Source organism: Podarcis vaucheri (genome assembly GCF_965113315.1).
Source record: "Podarcis vaucheri genome assembly, chromosome: 13".
NCBI classification, from domain to species: domain Eukaryota; kingdom Metazoa; phylum Chordata; class Lepidosauria; order Squamata; family Lacertidae; genus Podarcis; species Podarcis vaucheri.
The window spans coordinates 39,246,656-39,268,865 of NC_138751.1; the positions used below are offsets into that span (position 1 = coordinate 39,246,656).

General features: G+C 46.7%; 1 protein-coding gene and 1 long non-coding RNA gene across 9 annotated transcripts in view; one reads left to right on the forward strand and one right to left on the reverse strand.

Moving 5' to 3' along the window:
* Nucleotides 1-22,210, reverse strand: part of SHANK1 (SH3 and multiple ankyrin repeat domains 1) — a 142,373-nt gene that overhangs the window by 67,100 nt on the left and 53,063 nt on the right. For 6 of the 8 annotated variants that reach the window (XR_014212736.1, XR_014212737.1, XM_082194282.1 and 3 more), the window contains exons 2-6: nt 12,761-13,003; nt 5,674-5,877; nt 1,473-1,544; nt 724-832; nt 466-617 (exon numbers count right to left, since the gene is read on the reverse strand). Coding sequence is in view for 6 of the 8 variants with exons in the window: in XM_082194282.1 (XP_082050408.1) it covers nt 466-617; nt 724-832; nt 1,473-1,544; nt 5,674-5,877; nt 12,761-12,970 (747 nt within the window). In the remaining 2 variants the exon portion in view is untranslated. Of the gene's footprint in view, nt 1-465; nt 618-723; nt 833-1,472; nt 1,545-5,673; nt 5,878-7,891; nt 8,004-12,760; nt 13,004-22,210 lie in introns of those variants that run through there. The other 2 variants (XM_082194285.1, XM_082194286.1) reach the window with 2 other exon arrangements.
* LOC309516089 lies at nt 5,617-17,386 on the forward strand. Its single transcript, XR_014212762.1, has 4 exons — nt 5,617-5,679; nt 12,216-12,353; nt 16,004-16,173; nt 16,490-17,386. It is a non-coding gene; the product is annotated as an uncharacterized lncRNA (long non-coding RNA).

The window sequence follows — 22,210 nt, forward strand, 5'->3', positions numbered from 1 at the left end:
ACATGCACCATGTCTTTTAAATGACAGCCTACCAAACATGGCAGCCCCTGCACAGAGACACACTATGGATCCACAGACTGAAAGCCAGTGGCCCCCTTCTGCAAATTCAGCTGGCATGGAAACCCTACCATATTGGATTATGCTTAACAGGGGACCCAGAAGATCTGCACGCGATACAAATCCTGACATTAGTTTGGCAGCTTCTTGTGGCAGCAACCTGTCCCAGCAAAATATTGTAAGAGCCTCCAAGCAGAATCTATCTGGCCCTGACATGAGAATGTAAGATGCTTTGAGCAGGGAGCGCTCTTCTTATACTTCTCATATATGCTTATATATAACAACAAAAGCATAAGGAGCTGGGAAGGTGGAGGAGATATACTGCCGCTGACATTTTCTTCCGCTCCCACATCTTTATTCTCACATCTTCCAGTACAGTACTGAGAAGGAATTGGCAATTGGCATTACCATCAGGGCTGGGTAGTGGTGGGAGCACACAGCTTTGTGTAGTGCTGTGGCTCCATCTCTCGCCCGGAAGTCTATGTGGGCACCACCAAGGCATAGCAGCCGGATCACGTCGATGGTCCCATCCAGCTGGGCTGCTAACGTCAAAGGCGTCTCTGCAGGGAAACCACAGGGTTACTATTGTGAGGAGAGGGGCGGGTTGTGTGGTGGGCGCCCCAGGCTCCCCGACTCTCCCGCTTTGTGTGCCCCCTCGATAGTTACCGCCAGTGTCAGAATCGTGGTAGTTGGGATCCAGCCCTTTGTCCAGGAGCCGCGCCACTTTCTCGGCCGATCCATGCTGAACGTACTCCAGGAACTTCTTCAATCCCGTCTGGGGAAAGAGTTGCCAGTGACAGCCATTGTGGGGCGGGAAAGGGAGGGGACAGAATACTGCAGGTTGAAAAGAGGAACACAGTGGAGCTGGGCCTCACGCTTAAGCCTCCCAGAGTGTCTTGCGGGCCTGAGGGGCTCAAGCAGGGATACAGATGTTTCCTGCCTGCAAGGGCTCCGCTATTCATTCCACGGAGAGTCCCAGGTGTGCATTCTTTTGCATTCTGGCTTATTAAATGCAACCTTGTAAATAAGCTCACGAAAGTTACTAGCCTGTTTATTTAACTAGCCTGCTAAGAAACTACAGTGGTACTTCGGGTTAAGAACTTAATTCATTCTGGAGGTCCGTTCTTAACCAGAAACTGTTCTAATCTGAGGTACCACTTTAGCTACTGGGGCCTCCTGCTGCTGCCGCGCGACTGCCGCACAATTTCTGTTCTCATTCTGAAGCAAAGTTCTTAACCTGAGGTTAGCGGAGTCTGTAACCTGAAGCATCTGTAACCTGAAGCATCCAGTAACCCGAGGTACCAAAGTTTTTAAAATACGGGATTTTTAAAGCCAGCTGCTCTCCGGACAGAGATTTTTATTTCTACGGGGGGGTTTTGGAGGTGGGAGATGTTGAAAGGTCTCTCTAATCTCACCTTAGTGTGGAGTTTTGCCAGCTGCTTCTCATCCAGGTTGGTCTGCTTGTAAACTCGGGTCTTGTAGCGGAACTGGAAGAAGTGAGGAAAGGGGAGAGAGGGGGCTGTTACTGCAGTTGTACATCATGACACCTAACCATCTCTGCAGAGGCATGTCCCTCAACTCTAATCTCACACTTCCATAAGAAGCTCTCAGGGTGCTTCAAGCAAGATGAATTTCCCACACAGAAATCATTTCTATACAAGGACCTTCAAGTGTGGTTCGTCACTGACGGAGACTAGGACATGTGTCAGGCAGGCAGTACATGCTCTGTCACGTGCGGCAAAACTACCGGTAAATACAATTTCCTCAGTGCCCTCCAGCATTTCACATATTACAACAGGGATACACTGCCATACTTCTCACATCCCAGTTCTTATGCCATGGTTACTGCCTAAGATAGGAAAGGTCCCCTGAATACAGAACATAGGAAGCTTGTGTTATATCAAGTAAGATCAGTGGTCTATCTAGCTCAGTATTGATGCCAGCTTTTTTGGATTACAAGTCCCATCAGCCGCAGCCTTGGGCTGATGGGAGTTGTAGTCCAAAAAACCCCCTGTAAGGCACCAGATTGGGGAAGGCTGGTTGGTGTACATGGACTGGCAGACGTGGCCCAGGATTTCAGGCAGAAGCCCACCCTGGAGATATCAGGACTGAACCCGGGACCTTCTACATGCCAAGCACATGCTCTGCCACTTGAGCTACAGCTGCTCCCCAGTGCTCTTCTCCACCTGCTATGTGCGCTGCGTCCATTTACTCTGCCACATTGTGCCCTGAACTGTTTTAAAAGCCAGGAGGGTGTTGATTCTTTTCGTTAAAGCTATGCTAGAAAAACTTGACTGTTGCACACTGCATGGCAAACACTTCAAAGCAAACTTCATCAGCTGAAATATGTGAAATGGCTGCAGAGCACGCAGTACTTTAGAGCACAACGTGCCACTTTCATGTCCAGGCGTGTGCATTTCCATGCAGGTGCACTAGAGACAAGGCAGACCCACACCATACATTCAAGGCACATCCTATGCCTCTTTAAGACACACAACGTTCCCCAAAGAATCCTGGGAACTATCATTCCCCTTGCGCATAGCTTCAAGTTCCAGGCACCCTTAACAAACTACAGTTCCCAGGATTATTTAGGAGACGTAACATGCTTTAAATGTGCACCGGATGCCCTTGAAATGTATGGGTGGATCTGCCCAATGTGTCTGGCCCTCCACGCAACCACAGATTTAACTTCTATAGATCTGGAAGAAGAATGTCAACTCCAGATATCTGTATGATTCAGTACCTCCCACTCTTCAAGTAGTGCCTCGAGACATATCTATTTTTTCAAGCCTTCTCTAATTCGCTGGATTCATCTCTCTGTGTGTTGCTCCCCCCACACCTTCCTTTGCCTCATATGAGTCTATATATTTAGAATGCAAGCCTATGGTTTCATCATTGCTAATCTTAGGTTTTATACTGAATGCATACTGGGGCAGATCCAGAGGCAGAAAGTCATTCTTCAGTTTCATTTGAAATCAATGGGATAGATTAGTCATTACAAAGTCTCGTTGATTTCAGCGGGGCGGGGCGGCGGCGACTCCAGCTTCACTAACTTCTGGATCCAACTCACCACATGTTTTTATTCAGAGTTGATGTATTGATAGGTATCCTTGATGTGTGGCTATGCACTCGTGAAACAGACAATTTTGCTATATACATCATGCGTTGGGTCCATCAGGGTAGATGCACTGAAATTAATGGACCTCAGTTGATGGCCTGGTTGGCTAAAGCGTCGTGCTGATAACACCAAGCTTGCAGGTTTGATCCCTGTATGGGACAGCTGCGTATTCCTGTATTGCAAGGGGGTTGGACTAGATGACCCTCAGGGTCCCTTCCAACTCTATGATTCTAACTTAATTGTGTCCATTAGTTTCACCGGGTCTACTACGAGTGTAACTAACATTAGACACAACCCTTAACGGGACTTTGGTCCCAACTGGTCCCTCAGGCTCTCCTACTTGACCTTCTCCTTTAGAGTTCCTAGCTTAAAGAGGAAGACGGGAAAGTGGCAGATTGTAGGCCTGGAGTTTTTATCTGAATCAAACCTGGTGTGGGGGGGGGGCAAAAGGAGCTTTTACCCTTTGCCTCCCAAAGTGGGTCCTCAGTGCCTGCAGTTTGCCCAAAACAAAGAACCCCTTGAAAAGGGCTACTCTGACCAACAGTGGTCTTCAGGTACTCAGACAGGGATTGTTCATATTACCAACACCTGACTCTTTTAAACTGGAGAATTCAAGGATTGAATGCAAGACCCTCTGCGTGTAAGGTACAGTGATAGTCCGTCCTCCAAAATTAGTATATGTCCTTCCTGTAGCTTACAAATCTAGATTACAAATCTAGGGTCCTTCCAACTAGGGACATACAATTAACATTCCCACGTTCTTTTGCTGTGGCACATTTAATTCAAATTTGTCACTCTTTATTTCCCAAACATCATCATCATCATCATCATCATTATTATTATTATTATTATTATTATTATTATTATTATTTCTAATGACCAATGAGTATTTGCATGTGTTATGAATGCGGTTACTTGAAAAATATTGCCTGTACTATTGTCACGAAATCTCATGGTGATTGAGAGAAAAACCCATCATGGAAGAGAAGCACCAGGAATATCTGTTGGGATTTTGTTTGTGTCTTTCCAGAGAGTGGATGGTAGAGGGACAGAGCTACTTACAAAGTGTATTTGCTCATCTACCGTTATTTCTGATCAAACAGGTCTGGCATGTTTTTGTAGTTTCCAAAACTTGCAAGACCCATTTGGCCAAAGATTACCGAGGGACTAAAACAAAAATAAATAAAAATGACTGTTTCTACTATATGTTGCAATGGGTCTATCATACCAGTTTTCACTATCTTCCCTCTACCTCCCAACTATCTTAAAACAAAACAATTATCTGTCTCCAGATTTAAGTTGATAAAGGTTGGCGAGAAAGACATCCAACTTTCAAAAAACTGGGTAAAAGGCTTCCCCCTTTTATTTAAAATAGTCATATTTTGTCTTATTGCCTGACAACAGGCCTATAAGGCAACTGACATGCCTGGTTCACACATAATGCTAAGCAATGGTTTGCTGAGTCAAAGTGTGGTTTGTTAGAATGCTTGAACCCACCTCAGTAGATTAACCATGGTTTATCTTTCTAGCAACAAATCATGATGTAAACCAATGGTTTGTTATTGGTTTAGAAATGGTGGCTTGTTCTAACTATGGTTTGGTGTTATGTTCAAAATGGAGAACCTTGGTTTGTTGGATCATTCCACTCCAGATGCCTGACAAGCTACAGAAGCCAAGGACAGCTGAAGAAGAAACCAAGTTCTACAGAAAAAAGCTGTGGCTTCTTTTCTTGTCTGCGGAACGACTTTTGTGGCTCAAGCCATGGTTAAAGCAAATTATGGTTTAGCTTCATGTGTAAACGCAAAGAGAAAATTAAACACCCAATAAACATAATATTTTAAGGCAGTTGGGATCTAGGGGCAGCTGGGACTGTGTGCAATTATAGAAAATGCTCTTTCCCTATTGCCCGCTGCCTGCTGCTCAATGACTGGTAAATAAGGGTTTGCTGCAACCTGGAACTGCATGGCCTAATAACCAGGACCAAATAGTCCCAGGTATAGGATCTTCTCCTCACCCAGGTACCTGGGCAATTACTCACTGCTTCTCAACAGCAGTGGTGCATAACTGATGAAAAGCTTTAGATGGTGGGAATGATGATATGATCACTGCCTAGTCTTGTGGTGGGAGAAGGGGCACCCAGAGGAAATAATCTTCCTAGCAGAGTCTTCCAAATCATGTCTGAGCCTCTGTTGATCTTAATGATATTAGCACTTTTGTGGGCTCTGCTTTTTAACTCTGCTTTGTATTATTTCTACAACTGGTCATTGTAAGCTGCCTTGAGGGGCTGAAAGGTACAATAAAAATATTTTATAAATAAAAGCATTTTAAAAGCATGCATGTGTGTATTGGGGCGGGGGATAGCACTGACATCTCCTTTGCAACACTTTTACACGGCCTGGGCTATTTGTTTTTATATTGTCTCCCAAAGGCTCAACGCCCCCTTGCCGTTGGCAGTCCTCCCTTCTGACTACAGTATGCCGTAGGACCAGCAGACTTACCTCCAGGTAGGGCACTCCCTTCTCGAAACTCTGTGGGTACTCGCGCAATAGGCGCTCTTCGTCCAGGAATTTGGCATCCCGCCCATTGGTGGCTGGCTGGAAAAGCCCATAGTTCAGCACGTCCTTGAGGCTTTCATTGAGAGTGCAGAGGATCTGTTGCTTTGCCACCCAGATGGCCGCATCAGGGTTGAAACGTAGGCATTTCTGAAATGGTTTTGGGCCAGTGGGAGAGGGAGGGGTGGAATTGAGAGCAAAAGGAATGCATCAAAATGGCACAAAGTGGCACCTTGTTTTGAGTTTGCTCTAAAGCAGTGTTTCGGCCCTTTTAAATCTGGTTTGTTTATCCGCATCCTCTCTTTCTTCCAAGGGACTCAAGGCAGCTTACAGCATTCTGCCCCCCATTTTATCCTCGCTACAGCCCTGTGTGGTAGGCTAAGCCAACGGACCGAGTGATCCCTTGTCCAAGGTCATCCTTGGGCATCAAGGTCATTAAGCTTAGTGGCTGAGAGGGGATTTGGACCTGGGTCTTGACCACTCTAATCACGATGCCACACTGGCTTAAAAAGAAAAGGAAAAAAAAGGATTTTAATACTGATCTTTCTACATCCTGGGCTATAAATTTTGTGATGGTGGGCGGGGAGGGGGAGTGGTAAGATTACATAATGTGGGAAATGAGCACAGAAGAGTCAGGATCTAAAAAAGAGGTAGCTTAATAAATTTACAGTTTTTTGATTGTAGAACAAGATTGTACAAGAATATTCCTTTTGCTCAGCTAATTTAGTTCACAGAGAGGGGGCTCTTTGACCACCTCTCCAACAACAGTCATGTTGGGGAGAAACTATTAAAAAGGTAATTTACCGTAACTGTCAGCACTCCCAGATCTTATGCGTCTCACATCCACATAATATATTTAAAGCTGGGAACTGTAGCTCTGCGCAGTCAGCACCCTGAACAAACTACAGTTCCCAAGACTTTCCATTACCGTTAAAGTCCTATAATTGTTAAATGTATGGTATGGATGTAGTTGTGAACAGATCCCGTAACTGGTTGCTGATGTTCCCTGTAATTTTTTTTATTAAAAAAACTTTCTTAATAAAAATCAGCGCTTTTCTGTTCATCCCAGCTGCCTTTGCATTAATCAGCCAGTAGAACACTAGAATTATGTTTTCCCACACCGTTGTGCAGAATGCGGCCTGCGTATTTCCCATCTTATCTCCGCAAATGAAAGGGACAGAGATTGCACTTTTTAAAAACGAAAAACAAAAAGCACCGTTAATTGAAAGCTGAAATCCAGGCTACGGGCCTGCAGTCTCCCTGAGGGGACAAAGTCCCTCCAGGCCTCCTGCAGCTATTGCCTGGGGCAGGCCTAATTTCGAGTGATTCCTCAACAGAGAATTCCAGGCAAAATCTGAGAATACAGACATCGAGCTACCAAGAATTTCATCGTAAAACGAATTACAAGAATGGTGACAGAGGGCCTATCTGTAGGCAGCCTCTCTGTTTGTGTGTGTAGCAATGGCAGTGTCTGTTGTAATGCACTGTGTCTGAGGTGCCTGCAAACCTGCTTTCACCCTGGTCAAGTCTTTAGCTGACCCACACCTGACGTCATGTATGCCCTACATACAGTGGTGCCCCGCAAGACGAATGCCTCGCAAGACGGAAAACCCGCTAGACGAAAATGTCTTGCGAGTCTTGAGATTTTTTTCGCTCCCCCCTTTTTCTAAGCCGCTAAGCCGCTAATAGCCTTTTAGCAGCTAAGCCTTTAATAGCCGCTAAACCGCTAATAGCGCTAAGCCGCTAAGCCGCTAATAGGGTTGCTTCGCAAGACGAAAAAACTGCTAGACGAAGACACTCGCGGAACGGATTCATTTCGTCTTGCGAGGCACCACTGTATAATTAGGTGCGCAGGCCAGAGGCTCAGCACCACAGTGATAGACAGTATATGTTGTCCCAAGTCTTCCTCTCACTGCCTCTGGATGTATTATTATTATTATTATTATTATTATTATTATTATTATTATTATTATTATGCCCTTCACCCAGGTGGGATATGGCACTTTAAAATACAACACCAAGAGTATGCAACATGTACTCTTCTTTCATCTCCGATGCGCTGTCACTGCCTATCCTGACAGGCAGGCAAGACACAACGCCTCTTCCCATCAAGGAAATTGCTAGGTTGAGAACGCAACATGCCAACTTGATTACTCCGATTTACATTTGCGGCAGGGGCATTTGAGCCGCGCGTGGCGCAGGCCACGTCCAAAGGGATGGTTCCCTGAGTCTCAGGCATGCTCCGTCAGCAGCAGCGCCTGCCAGTCACTGGGTGCATGCACCCCATGGCCTCCTCTGCCACATGCAGCGGCTGTAGGAAACGTGCGGGTACCCGTGATGAGGGTGCAACGGGCCAGAATGGCAAAATATTTATACAAAACGGACCCACACATAGTACTCTTGCAAGAAACTCGTAAAGCAGACAGGAAAAAAACTCCTTATTTACAGAGTCATGGGTCGGTTTCCGATTTGATCCGTTTTTCCTTAGGACGTCCCTGTTTTCACTGGAGAAATGTTGGAGGGTATTTTAGGATGTCCCTGTTTGCATTGGAGAAATGTTGGAGGGTATGCATTTGACTCAAATGGGATTGGTGTTCCTGCCTTTTGCTCTTTTTACGGCACCAGGAGTTTCTCTGCAGGGCTCTCAACTCACGTTAGCACCAATACTCTCTCTTTGTAACTACCCTAGCAGTCCCTGCCTCCTTCCCTCACCCCTCCATCTTCCAGGGTCAGATTTGGGGAGTGGGGAGAGGAGAGGGGGTCATGAAGGGACAACCAGCCAGACACATGGTGGCAGTTCCATCCCTGTTTCCATGGTCACAACAATTTGTGATCTCTAGCAACGGTTTCCATGGTTGCCCCTGTGAATAGAAATGGGACCCAAGATGAAGGGGGAGAACAGCTTTAAAGAATCAGTAAAATGTTATGGGTTTGGGTGTTGCTGTTTTATTGTGGGGACTGAGAAAAAAGAAAGGGGGCCTTCTCCAAAATAGTGTAGACACCAACCAACAATGGTGTTTTAGTAGCTTAATGTAATATTCACATTTTAAACCCCATCCTCCAAAACACTGTGTACACAGAGGAGAAGTGGTGTTATATATATATGGTGTGTGTGTGGATATGAAGATGCAGGAATAGAGAACTCAAACAGCAACGGCTAAGTGAACGAGACTAAAGGTTATTTTAGCCAGCTCTCACTAAGGCTCCATCTGCCCTATATATTTAAAGTACTTTCATGCCGCTTTTGACAGACATGGCTTTACCCAAAGAATTCTGGGAACTGTAGTTCATGAAGGGTGCTAAGAGATGCTAGCAGACCCCTATTCCCCTCACAGAACTACAAATTCCCAGAGCTCCCTGGGAAGAGGGACTGACTGTTAAATAGCTCTGGGAATTGTGACTGTGAGGGGAATAAGGGGCCACAGGGGGCGTCCCTGGCATTTCATCTGTACAATACTTGGGCCAACTCTGAACACCATCTAGAACAGATATGTGTTCTTCTAGAACAGTGTTTCTCAAACTTGAGTCCCCAGCGGACTACAACTCCAATCATCCCTAACTGGCAGAACCAGTGGCAGGGGTGATGGGAGTTGTAGTCACATAGATATTTGAGGTGATTTATAAACTATTGGGCCGTATCCAGCGCTAGTCCTTCCACTGGACATCATTAGCTTAAGTTCACTCATTTCAATGGGACTACTTAGAGGAAAACTTAGTTGGAGACAGCCCATTGTTCTTATTGTAGAAGTATGGTCATAAGTCCTACTTTGCTGAGAGCGGTGTTTTATTTGACAGCCCTTTTTCTTTTTTTTTCTTTTTTGAAATAATATCTAGTCCAAGCCTGGTTTAAAGACAAAAAACCTTAAAGAGGGGGACCAGTGGGTGGGGGAATGAAGCGACGAGCTACATAGTGGATTAAGCAGCCATTCATGGGTCACCTGCTCATAGTCTCTCCTCTGCTGGAATGAAAAACATTACATTGCTATTTAAAGTATAGTCATTATTTCTAAATGTGCATGTATGCATGCAAATTAGCAAATGCAAATTTGTTGCAAGAAGTGCATCTTCTTCTATTTGGCAAAATTTACCCTTTAGCAGCAGCAGCAGCAGCAAAGCTGGTTCCAGGTTTCACCAAGCCCTTGGCAAAATGCCTTCTGATGTGCCCCTTCCTTCCACCTGGTAACAGCGGCAGAGGTAGCTGCGGATGGCTGCTCTCTCTCACAATGCCCCAGAACAATGCTGTGTTGGAGATGCTGAGGGAAATCAAAATGGTGGCTCCTACACCCAGTTACTTTTTAAAAGCCAGGGGTGAGGCCGTGGTGTGCCCTGACAACTCCCAAAGGATGCTGTGTGCTGACGCTGGGCCTAGCAGCAGCAGCAGCAGTAGCAGAAGCAAGATTATACTTTCAGGGTGGGTGTTACTCTTGAGAAGTGGTTCACTTCTCAAAAGAGATGTACAGGAAGACACAACATCAGACCCAGAACTGTGGGGTCGTGGGTTTACTGCCTTATGACAAAGACGTTCCACATATACTCAAAAGTTCTCTTGCCTTTTTCAGTTTTTTTCAATGTGTTCTGGGGTTGAGCCCCACAAACATGGACCCCAGAAGTAGTGGGGGCTGTGAGGACGGGGCGGGGGGGCAAAGAGGAGTACAGCTCCCACAAAGAAAGGCCGGGGATGTTGACCCCTTCCACAAGGGATGACCTGGCATATACAATGGCGGCTGTTCTCAAAAGCCAATTCGTGTCCTTTCATTTTTCCTTTGCTCGGTTGCCAAGCCGCTTAAGGTTTCTTTCTTTTCGTATCCATTGTGAGGAACTCATTTTCCACAATGACGAACAGTATAGTTTATGACCTCATGACTAGCCTGTTAAATAAGCGGATGTAGAAACTGAAAAGTAAGCAACACTCAGGACGTCCTTGACCACCTCATCTTAAAAGCAAGGTTCAGGTCCACAGACACATTTTTTCAAGGTGATACGGAAGTCATAGAGTGTGGACTTTCTGGGTTTAAGAATACTACGGCTCACTCACAAACCCCTGAAATAGGGCGGGGCAATGAAAACAAATTTAAAAAGCTAATAAACCCTGGTATGTGGGGTGTTTTTGGGGGGCGTGTGTTTGTTTGTTAGAGAGGCTCACATCAGTGTGCTCTGCCAATGTGGTATAGTGGATGGACAGCTGGACCAGGGTTCAAATCCCACTCAGCCATTAAGCACACTGTCTCCCAGCCTAATCATACATCAATCATAGGGGTTGTTGTGAGGATAAACAGGGGGAGAGAATCATGCGCGCCATTTTGACCTCCTTGGAGGAAAGGTGTGCTACAAATGGAATCATCGCCGAGTGAGATGAAGAAGGCATGTACACAGGCAGTGAGACTTCTGGGGTGCCCAGGGAGTGGCTGTGCAGCCTTGCAAGGACCCTAATGGCACGCGGAGGGAAAGGGGGGCAGGCAAAAAACACTTCGCCTAGGTCTGCAGATGGCTCTCCAAATCAAAGGGTTGCTGGATAAAAGGACTGGTGCTGGTGGCAATGTGTGTGTGTGTGTGTGTGTGTTGCTGAGTGTCCTGGTTTTATTGCTAATGAAGTGAGGAAGGAATAAGTTCCCTTTAGTGCTGAGCTAAGGATGAATCCAGTTCTGCATTAATTACCCCTCTAGGGACTGAGGTGGTGGTGGTGGTGGGGTGTGTGGAGCCCAGCCAAGAAGGGAAGCCCCACTTTTATTTGTCCATCAGCCACAGACCTTCCTGGGCAGCATTGCAGAATGAAGGAACACACATCCCTGTCCACAAAACTCTCTGCCCATTTAACCGGTTCCCTCCTTGAGCAACCCACGCTACGCATTTTATCATGTCCATCTGGGGCACAGGGGAAAGGAGCAAACAAGGAGCCCTGTATCAGAGGAAATCTACCCGATTACTGAAACGATTTGGTAAAATCCTGCCCAACTGCCTCATCACCATACTCTACAACAGATGTGGAGAACCTGTGGCCTTCTGGATATTGCTGAAGTACAAGTCCTGACATCCCATTGGGGGCTGATGTTCAACAACACCTCGGAGGCCACTTTAAAACATATTGGGATGACCCAATGTCTCTCATCCTTGCTCTTCGATACCTAACCCTAAGTACACGTAACTGAAACGACAACATATTCTCAGTGTTGGCTCCAGGTTTTGGAGAGCCTTGTGCAAGACCTTCTGCCCCGTTCCCTCCCAGTGAGTCTAACTCCATGCTGCCATTATCACAAACTGCTCCCCCTTCTCTTCCTCATCTCTGCTGCCACCTGCATGCCTGCCAGGCAGAGAGCCAAGGAGCAAACAGACAGTGGCATCTACTTATATGCCACTCTTATCTGGGCAGCCAGAGCAAGAGGTAGCTGAACAAGCAAGCAGACTGCAGCTGTGAAGAGGAGGAGCAGGGACTGCCTGATCGTGCCAATCCTGCATAATCTGCTTCCATTTTCCTTCTTGTAACCCCTCAGGGCAGAGACCAGCCCTCAAACTTGGTACAGCACCTATAGATGGCACTATTACTATTCCTATGAAAGGGCCATAGCTGAGTGGCGGAGCACCGAAAATTTCATGCAGAAGGTTCCAGGTCCAATTCTGGGCATCTGCAGGTACGGCTGAGAAAGATGGGAGTCCCTTACGAAACTGCAGAGAGCTGCTGTGAGTCAGTGTAGACAATACTGAGCATGATAGACCGTCTGGCCCAGTTTAAGGCCGATTCCTAAGTTCATCGTAACCATCTAGATGGCTAGAATTACGCCACAAAACACAAAAGATAGGGATGGTGGGGTAGAGACGGCAAAATTTAATTTTGAAACCAGTAACTCGACATCGCCTCTCGCTCTTGTCTTCCGTGGGTCGGAATTTCTCCCCAACGCTCAATATAGAACTTGGCTAGATTCTTTAAAAACACACAAAATATCCTCCACACTTGCCTCCCGCTACACCTCAGCATGCACCTGGGCACAGGTGAGCTTCCATGCCTCTCCCGCACTCCGTCCCCTCTTTGGTTCCTCACCGTCTGGTGCAGGTCAGGAATGCCAATTCGGAAGACCATCATACTGAAGTGTGCGTCCTCGGGTACCGACATGGAGCGACTGTGGTCAGGGTTAGCGGGGCTGGCCGGTGGGCTGGGCCCCTCGCGGGAGGTCTCCGAGCCCGACTCCCCCTCGGGGCACTGGGAGAGGTGCTCCTCCTCCTCCGCACTTGATTCGGGGCTCTGGGGCATCGTCGGGGGCGCTGGGCACCATCACTGGCTGCACTGCAGGGGTGGGGAAAGAGAAAGAGATTAAAGGTTACCTCCGTGGAGGAGCATTATAAGAGATGTGTAGCTGCTTGTCTTCCTTCTGGGCTCCCCAAAGGCATCTGGTTTGGCCATGGTTATAACAGGATGCTGGTAAGATAGACCACAGGCCTGATCCAACAAATCTCTTTTTAGGTCCGTAGTGGTAAGGGGACAGGGATGGCCTCCACAGCACTGCTCTGCCAAGATGTGATCTCCTAACACACACGTATTCAGATACAGAAATATGGCCTTTGAATAATGCATACCGAGCAAGCGGGCACAGACCCAAATGTGCACACACACACACTCTCTCTCACACACAAACCAAGGCTGACAGGCAAGTCAAGCAAAAATGAGGCATCCCTTCTCTTGCTTTCTCTGCTATACCGACACAAAACAAAGACACGCTAAGGCGTGCAGACAAAACATGCAGACATACAGTACTACGACTAGAGTGGAATCTAGTCCAGAATCTCTGTTCTGTTGTTTCACCTGGTGATGAAGTGAGTTCAAAGCAATCCATTACAATCTATTGGAGCCTCACAGGGTGGCCCCTCTGGAATATCTCTCTCTCTCTCTCTCTCTCTCTCTCTCTCTCTCTCTCTCACACACACACACACACACTCTGTCTGTGCTTGGCTACCCAGCGCTTAAATAAATGACCTTTCACAACCCCTTTCAAAAACATGCATTGGGAGATGAACCCTAACCTGGCACAGAGAGAGAAATACAGCACAAAACCTTATACAGGACAATCCTGTATTATACAGGACAGTTGGCAACCCTAGCTGGAATCTAATTTCACCACCCACCCCACAGCTTGTGCCACACAGGAGATCCAATTCTGTTTCTTCAGTTGCTGCTCCTTCCCTGTGTTTAATACAACTCCGTTCACTAGTACTGAGCAAGAGGAGTGGAGGGGGAGGCTGCAGTCAGTAAGCCCCAAACTGGGGGGGGGGGGAATGGGCAGACACAATCCCCCCCACACTATCGTACCAGGGATCGGTGTTAAGAGGAAGGAGGGGGTCATGTTTCCTACATCAGCCTTTGGCTTATTAGCTCTGAATCCCTGGAACACTTACTGACAGGTAGCTTGCCTTGATCTGCACTGAAACCAGGATTCATTCCCGTACAGATGTGGCAAGAACCCCGGGGAACATAACGACGAAGAGAGAGATGGGGAGACTAACTTGTGCGCAGGGAGGAACACAGAGACTTTGTGAGCTTCGTTTTTCAATCCGTGCACAGGCACCTGCTTCCCCCTCCTACTTCCGGAGCATGATTATTGAGGTAATGGCCCAGTTCGCACATGACTCTAAACTAAACCATGGCTAAGCGTGAATGTGTGACCGTGTGGGTACTCACAGGAAAAATCCCAGCCGCTTTGCTCCTCTCCCTGTTCTGTTGCTGTGCTACCTGTGCTAAGCCATGGTTTGTCACATCCAAACAAACCATGGTTAGTGTTACATCTGAAGATAGGCTCATGGTTTGTCTTACTCCCAACCATAAGCTGTTGCCAAGGCTTGTGGTTTGTATGTAAGTGGCAAACCATGAACCTAGGTTTATATGTAATGTGCCAGGTACCATAGCAGCAGCAGCAGCAGCAGCAGCAGCAGCAGCAGCAGCAGCAGCAGCAGAGAAGCATAGTGGTATGTGGGGTCACACTTAGGCACGGTTTGGTTTAGCGCCACTGGGTCATGGTGTGCGATGCTTTGACAGGCAAAACATTATTTTAACATGCTCCCAAATGGGTCCTTAGTGGCACACGATCGGAATGATTTGCATGCATACATGCCTGCATGATGCTTCCAGATGAGCTGCTTATTGAGCATCCATTCTGATTTATTTTCAGGGAGCTTAGACAACGTTGGCTGCTTAATATGCCTTCATTCTGATTTATCTGCGGGAGGTTAGGTGATGGGTCATCAAAGCAAGTGCGGTGACGCACTTTCCGAGGCATTCTCCCGCTGCTTCCTTTATCACAAAAAAATCCAGTCTTTTGGGAATCCCTCCCCAAAATGGCAAATGCCTGGAAATGCCCTGAATAACATGCACATTCTCCCTCTTCGCTTGCCCAGTGCTTCCATTCTCTCACTCCTCCCGCCCACTTTGCCCTTTTAATTTCTGCATGTCTGTCGAATCTTGTCCCCCCCCCACACTTTCCCAGTTCCCTGTCTCTGTATTTCCTCCACAAGACGTGCAAGGCAGAGATCCCTCGCTTCAGGTCCTTGCTCTGCATGCCGGCCGAATGTTCCCTTCCGCCCCAACCACCTCCACCCCAGTCTCCTTCACTGACTTTTCATGCTCCGTGTCCCAGTTTCCAGCCGGCCCCAGGGCCCAAGCAATCTGTGTGCAAACAGCACACGACGTCCCAGAAAGCAGAACAGCCCTGGGACGCCTGCCCCACTTTCGGCACCTGCCAAAAGGGCCTATAATTAGCCCTAAAGGACACCATTTGCTCTGAACCCCCTGACACCTCCAATTTCATTTGCTAGATATTATCGCAGCCAGGCAGATACTGTGGGCGGTGGGGCAGGAGGAGCAGGGGTGTAGTGTGGGGAGGGCCAGAGGTGCCATAGTCCTGGGCACATGATATGGAGGCGGCATGAGCCAGGCACCCCCACGCAGGGATCCCTGCCCTGTCTGCCGCCAGGACCTTGGGTAGTAACTGATGTAAAAGACTCTCTGCTTAAGATCTACTGCCAGTGTAGACAATAGCAGGTTACATGGGCCAGTGGTCTGTCCTGGTATGATGTAGCTCCCCATATCTTCTCTGTGGAAATGAAACTAATTCTGGCATCAGTTGCAACTAGAGAGAGAGATATCCCTTGTTTGGTAACATACTCAAGGTCCAACTCTAAAGTGGCGGAAGAGTTTTTTTTTTCTTTGTCAGCATTTTAAAGCAAACCAACCAACCTACATGGGTTGGAACTCAGGTATCAAATTGACTGTACGCTTCTTCAAATTTTTGCAAAGTCAGGTTCTTTTGTTCGGACCTGCTAACCTTGCCGCCTGATGCCACAGTGAAGAGCTTGGCTGACCACTGCTTGACCCCACACTCAACACAAAGGCAACCAGCCCCATAACGACCAAGTCTAATGAAGTCTTCTCTGCACTGGTTCCAGATTGGGATTGTTTTATTGGAGGTAGTGATGGGTGTGTGTGTGTGTGTCAGGTAACAGCTTGTTTTTCCGCTCAAATATATGCACATAAATGTGTATTTATGCATGCAAATCCATGTAAAAATGCATATTCTGGGGGAAAGCGTAGAAAAGCACACAAAATGTGTATTTTAGCAGAAATTGTATACAATTGTTAAATGCACTTTTATTTTAAAAATCCACAAAAAATGAAATAGAGAAGAGTTGTGATTGAATGCACACAAAACCTACGTAAAATGGAAAAAGACTGATCCATCTGTATTACCACAAAGTTCTCATAGAATTTATCCCTCTTCCTCAGAATCATCGAATAACGCCATAACTAAAGATAGGTCCTTGGAAACATCAAGAATGCCAGAAGAAGAAGAAAATCCCCGGGAAGCCAAGTCAATGAGATCAGAGGGCAATTCACACAAACATCTGGCCCATTTTGAAATTAATACAAGCTGGCTTTTTCAGTAGGAACTCAGAGTCCACCTCGGAAATGGTTCATGTTCCCTTTCATGGCTCAGTACGTCCCGCAAAAATCTGTTCAAAGCAGGCATTGAAAATGGAAAAAGCACCACTTTAGCAGGCAAAAACTAAAACGACAAAATAGCATCTTGGCTTTCACCTGGGAACTGTGGCTCATTAAAGGCACTAACCTCACAGTGCTATAATTCCCAGCACAGTTCTCAGGATCCCTCATGACTGTTAAAGTGGCATAAGGTGCGGATCTGACCCAGCGCATGACAGGCCCGGGATAGACCTTATTTAAAATACTTGGGAGTATCCTCTTCTCTCTCTCTCTCTCTTTTGTAAAGCAGGTTGAAACTAGATTTGCTAAAATGCTGTAAATGTAGACATGGACTCAACACAGATCTGGTTCAAATGTGCAAGTCCAGGGCACCCCAAGTCTCTTGTGTAAAACAGGACATTTTACGAGATGTTTGATACTGTAAATACTCCAGATGGAAGTTAATAACGATGGTGTTAAATGGTATTAGCACAAGGGTAGTAAAATGTGTGCATATATAACACTTGTGTAACACCTCAAGTGTTACCATTACTGTAATGTGTCACTGTTATGTGTGAGACTACACGTAAAGACAGGCAGGCAGGCAGACAGACAACACAGAAGTGTTGAGTCTCTTGGAAAAGAGAGACCACTGCATACCCTCCAACATTTCTCCAATGAAGCTAGGGGCACCCTATTCAATAATAATGATAATGATAATAATTTTATTATTTATATCCTGCCCATCTAACTGGGTGGCCCCAGCCATTCTGAGCAGCTTCCAACATACCGTATTTTTTGCTCTATAAGACTTACTTTTCCCCTTCTAAAAAGTAAGGGGAAATGTGTGTGAGTCTTATGGAGCGAATGCAGGCTGCGCAGCTATCACAGAAGCCAGAACAGCAAGAGGGATTGCTGCTTTCACTGCACAGTGAAATATTCAGAATATTCAGAAATATTCAGAATATTTTTTTTCTTGTTTTCCTCCTCCAAAAACAAGGTGCGTCTTGTGGTCTGGTGCGTCTTATAGAGCGACAAATATGGTATAAAAAAACATAATAAAGCATTAAACTTTTTTTTAAACTTCCCCATACAGGACTGCCTTCAGATGTCTTCTAAAGGTGGTATAGCTATTTATCTCCTTGGCTCGGGGGTTGCATAACTCCATACCCTCCAACTTTTCTCTGATGAAAATAGGGACGTCCGAAGGAAAAGCAGGTCATTCCGGGATCAAATCAGAAACCTAGACGGCTTCTGTAAATCTGGGACTGTTCCTGGAAATTAGGGACACTTGGAGGGTCTGTCATCATACTCAGAGCATGAGACTGTGATTATGCAGGAACAGAGAGAAATTAGAGTGCCACTGGCTGCAGAATTCTGTTTTCTAAGAAGCTGAGCTTGCTCAGAGCTCCACTGGAAGATATTTTTCTCTGAAGACATTTATCAGTATATCCTCCTCTTCCACCCCCAGGGAAAGGGGGCTATTTTGCAGAATGTTGTCTGCCCCACGCTTTTTTGATGGCTGCTGTCCCCACCCCACAATGTCTCATAACAACTTGAGGTCTGGATATTCCAGGCTGCCAACACAGCAGCCACCTATGGAATGTTCCCCACAATTTGGGCCCCTCCAGATGGCATCTTTATTGAGCTTTTGTCCCGATTTGCTTGCAGAGAGGTTATACGACAACGAGCCTTCATCCTCCCTCCCTCCCAATTTGCTTGTGGGAGTGTTTATATGTCTTTCCGTCAATTCTTCATTCATTCCACACGTTTCCCTGTCACTTTACAAACTGCAAAAGTCTGCCATTTCTTTCAAGTGCAATTGTTGCATACCCCCCAAGTGTCCCGATTTAAGTGGGACATCCTGTTTTTTTGAGGGGGCGTGGTCTCATATGAGTCACCTGGCTCCCATGAGATGGTGGCCACGAAAGATGTGCATTTTGGGTGCCGTACTCTTGCGCGAGTCACATGGCCCGCATGGGAGCGCGGCCCCGAAAGACACGTATGACAGTTTTTATCTGGGGTACGACTGTAATAGCACAAACCCAAAGTTCCTGGTATGCACTTGAATCCCTCCCACAAAACACTTGGCAATCTGGTGGTACCCTTTCTTGCTACCCACAAATGAGGTAGAGAATTTGGAGTGGCCATTTTTCCAACACAGCTCCATATATACTCCATTATACTCTGTGTCTACTAACCCAGGTATATTCTAGCAGTGCTTTAAACCCCTTTACAGTAATACCTCCACGAACGTCCGCCTTGTCTAGCGTCCATTCCAGCGAACGGGTAACTTCTGGGTTTGCCGCTCACGCATGCGCAGAAGTGCTAAATCGCGCTTGCGCAGAAGCACAAACCGCTCCGCATGTGTGTGCAGACGCGGCACTTTGCCCTGCGTCCTTTTCGGCTAGCGGCTGGGGCTCCGGAACGGATCCCGGCCGCAAAACAAGGTATGACTGTAGTTGCAGAAACCCAAAGTTCCTGGTATGCACTTGAATCCCTCCCACAAAACACTGGGCAATCTGGTGGTACCCTTTCTTGCTGCCCACAAATGAGGTAGAGAATTTGGAGTGGCCATTTTCCCAACACAGCTCCATATATACTCCATTATACTCTGTGTCTACCAACCCAGGGACCAAATGTTGAGCTTCTGACTCCTGCTCCTGGTAGAACATTGTCCCATTTGTCTCTGGTAATAATAATAATAATAATAATAATAATAATAATAATAATAATAATAATTTATTTATACCCCACCCATCTGGCTGAGTTTCCCCAGCCACTCTGGGCAGCTCCCAATCGAGTGTTAAAAACAATACAGCATTAAATATTAAAAACTTCCCTAAACATAGTTGGTTTTTTAAATAACTTTTGGGGGGCTGAGGAGGGGAGATCATAGAACCATAGAGCTGGAGGGAACCATGAGGATAGTCTAGTCCAACTCCCTGCAATGCAGGAATCTTTCACCCAGCGTGGGGCTCGAACCCTCGACCTTGAGATTAAGAGTCTCCTGCTCTACCGACTGAGCTAACTCTCAGGGGTGTTGAGGGTGCTTTTCTAAGACATTATTAACATGCACGGGCATGCAACGGCAGTTCTTCTGTTTTAATCTCCCTGTCCTGCGCATGAATAGGCACAAAATGCCGGTGCGCTGGTTAAGAGCCTAAGAATGTCAGGCGTTGTATGGAAGAAATACAAGCAAGGCCAGGCCTCACATGGAGGATTACAGTCTAAAAAAAGAACACAAAAGAAAGAACAGGGATGCTGGCTGTTATGAGTGGGCGGGAGGTCATAGGGAAAAACCCAAAAACAGCATTGCAGTCGAACTGGTTGCCACAAATTGCTTGTGCAGATGCAGGACTGTGAATGGTATCATTTTCTCCTGTGCAGATAACAGCTTCTAAGCAGTGTTAGAAACGCAGATATCTAAGCTAACCACCAAATGGCACCTTAAACCTAGGTTAAGGCCACCACAACGGAATGTCTAGGTGCTTTTTATTTATTTTTTGGTGGTGAAATTTTATTTATTATTATCATCATTATTATTATCATTTCTATACCACTTTATATTTTAAGGGAAAAATATATCCCAAAGCAGTTTGCAACACATTAAATAAAACAATAAAGAATAAAACAAATTCAAGCTTCAAGGAAAATATTTCAGATCCTTCTCTAAGTGACATTTTGCTTTCGCCATATCTATTTACCTACTTAATTTATAGAGCCGTCCCATAAGCAGAAGTACTCTAGGAAACCAGTGTGGTGTAGTCGTCAGAGTGATGCACTAGGACCTAAGAAGTCAGGGTTCAAATCCCCACTCAGTGGGGTGACCTTGGGCCAATCGTGGCCTCTTAACCTACATCACAGGGCCAGCCCCATAGTTGCCTTTGACTGGACTTAACCATTCAGAGGTCCTTTACCTTTGTTTTACTTTGTAGGGATTAACTGAGGAAGGGGCTGAACCATGTAGTCCTTGGAGAAAAGGGTGGGGTATAAATGCTCTTCTGCTTATTTGCTTAAGAAAGCTGGAGAGGCCAGCCAGAGGGATATGTCAGTTGCCAATGAGGCATTCTCCGCATGGTCGCAATTGGACCCCTGCAAAATGCGCCTGGCCCCTGGCTAATTTCTGACATTGCTTGTAAGCCAGTGATTTTCATCAGGACGGCAGCAGAGAAGGGTTGAATTTCCCCTGCACGCTTGCTGATAAATATGCACCCCCCCATGGCTGCTATTTGCATTAAAAATGAATTAAATAAATGCAAAGTAATCCATTAACAGCTACCCACAGCTTGCCCTGGGTCCTTTTCCTCAGATGAATCCCCTTGTTGGCAACATTCCATGGAATCCTTGCCAGTGGTGGGTGGGGCCAGAGGCAAGAATGAGCAATGCAAGAAATAGGAATATTACCTTTATACACTGACACACCCCTCTCTATCCTCTGTCCAGACAAACGAAAGGTGCTATAAGAGTTCAAGGACACATTCCAGCCTGGCAGAAAGGCAGGTGTGAAGCAGGATGGGGGAGCGGAGTGGGTACCCTCCAACATTTATCTGATGAAAATAGGAACGTCCTATTCCATCCTCATCCTCATTTTAGTATTTATACCCCCAGCCATCTGACTGGGTTGCCCCAGCCACTCTGGGCAGCTTCCAACATATAGAAGAACATACTTAAACATTTAAAAACTTTCCTATACAGGGCTGCCTTCAGAGGTCTTCTAAGGTTGTATAGCTACTTATCTTTGGCTCGGGGGTCACACAACTCTGCACCCTCCAACATTACTCCGGCGAAAATAGGGGCGGCCTAAGGAAAAGCAGGACATTCTGGGATCAAATGAGAAACTGGGGTGGCTTCTGTAAATTCAGGACTGTCCTTGGAAAATAGAGACACTTGGGGGGTCTGGGTGTGGCCTGCAGAGAGAGGCTCAGAGGGCTGCGTTTGGCATTCTGACGTTCATCCTCACTGATGCTTTAAACCAAGGGTCGGCAACCTAAGGCCCATGGGCCACAAGAGGCCCATGGGGGTCGTTTAACCAGCCCATGGACCCCTGCCTCCCGCTCGGGGACCCCCGCTGTCGGCTCCCATGTGCTGCGCTAAACCGGCTTGGAGCAGAGTGGGGATTGCCTTCTATGACGCTGGCTGGCCTCCCATTGGCTGCAGGAAGCTCCTGCAGCCAATGGGAAGCTGTGCACGCCTCCTCCGTGCCGGAAGGAGCACCGGAAATAGCGTTTGCGCATGCATCCGCACACGCACACTCCGGCCCACCGTGGCGTCTGCAGGACCATGAACCGGCCCAAGCCACAATAACTTTGCAGACCCCTGCTTTAAACTCCTTCCTTCCTTCCTTCCTTCCTTCCTTCCTTCCTTCCTTCCTCTCCCCTCCGTTACCACCAACATTCTTATAAGCCTGGAAGCTCACTAATACCTGTCAGACCATTGTCTGTGTGATGTTTGCATCTGTTTTTTTGTTTGTTTGTTAAAGTCTCTTTCTTTCCATGTACAAACTTCCATACTTCTGCAAACCCA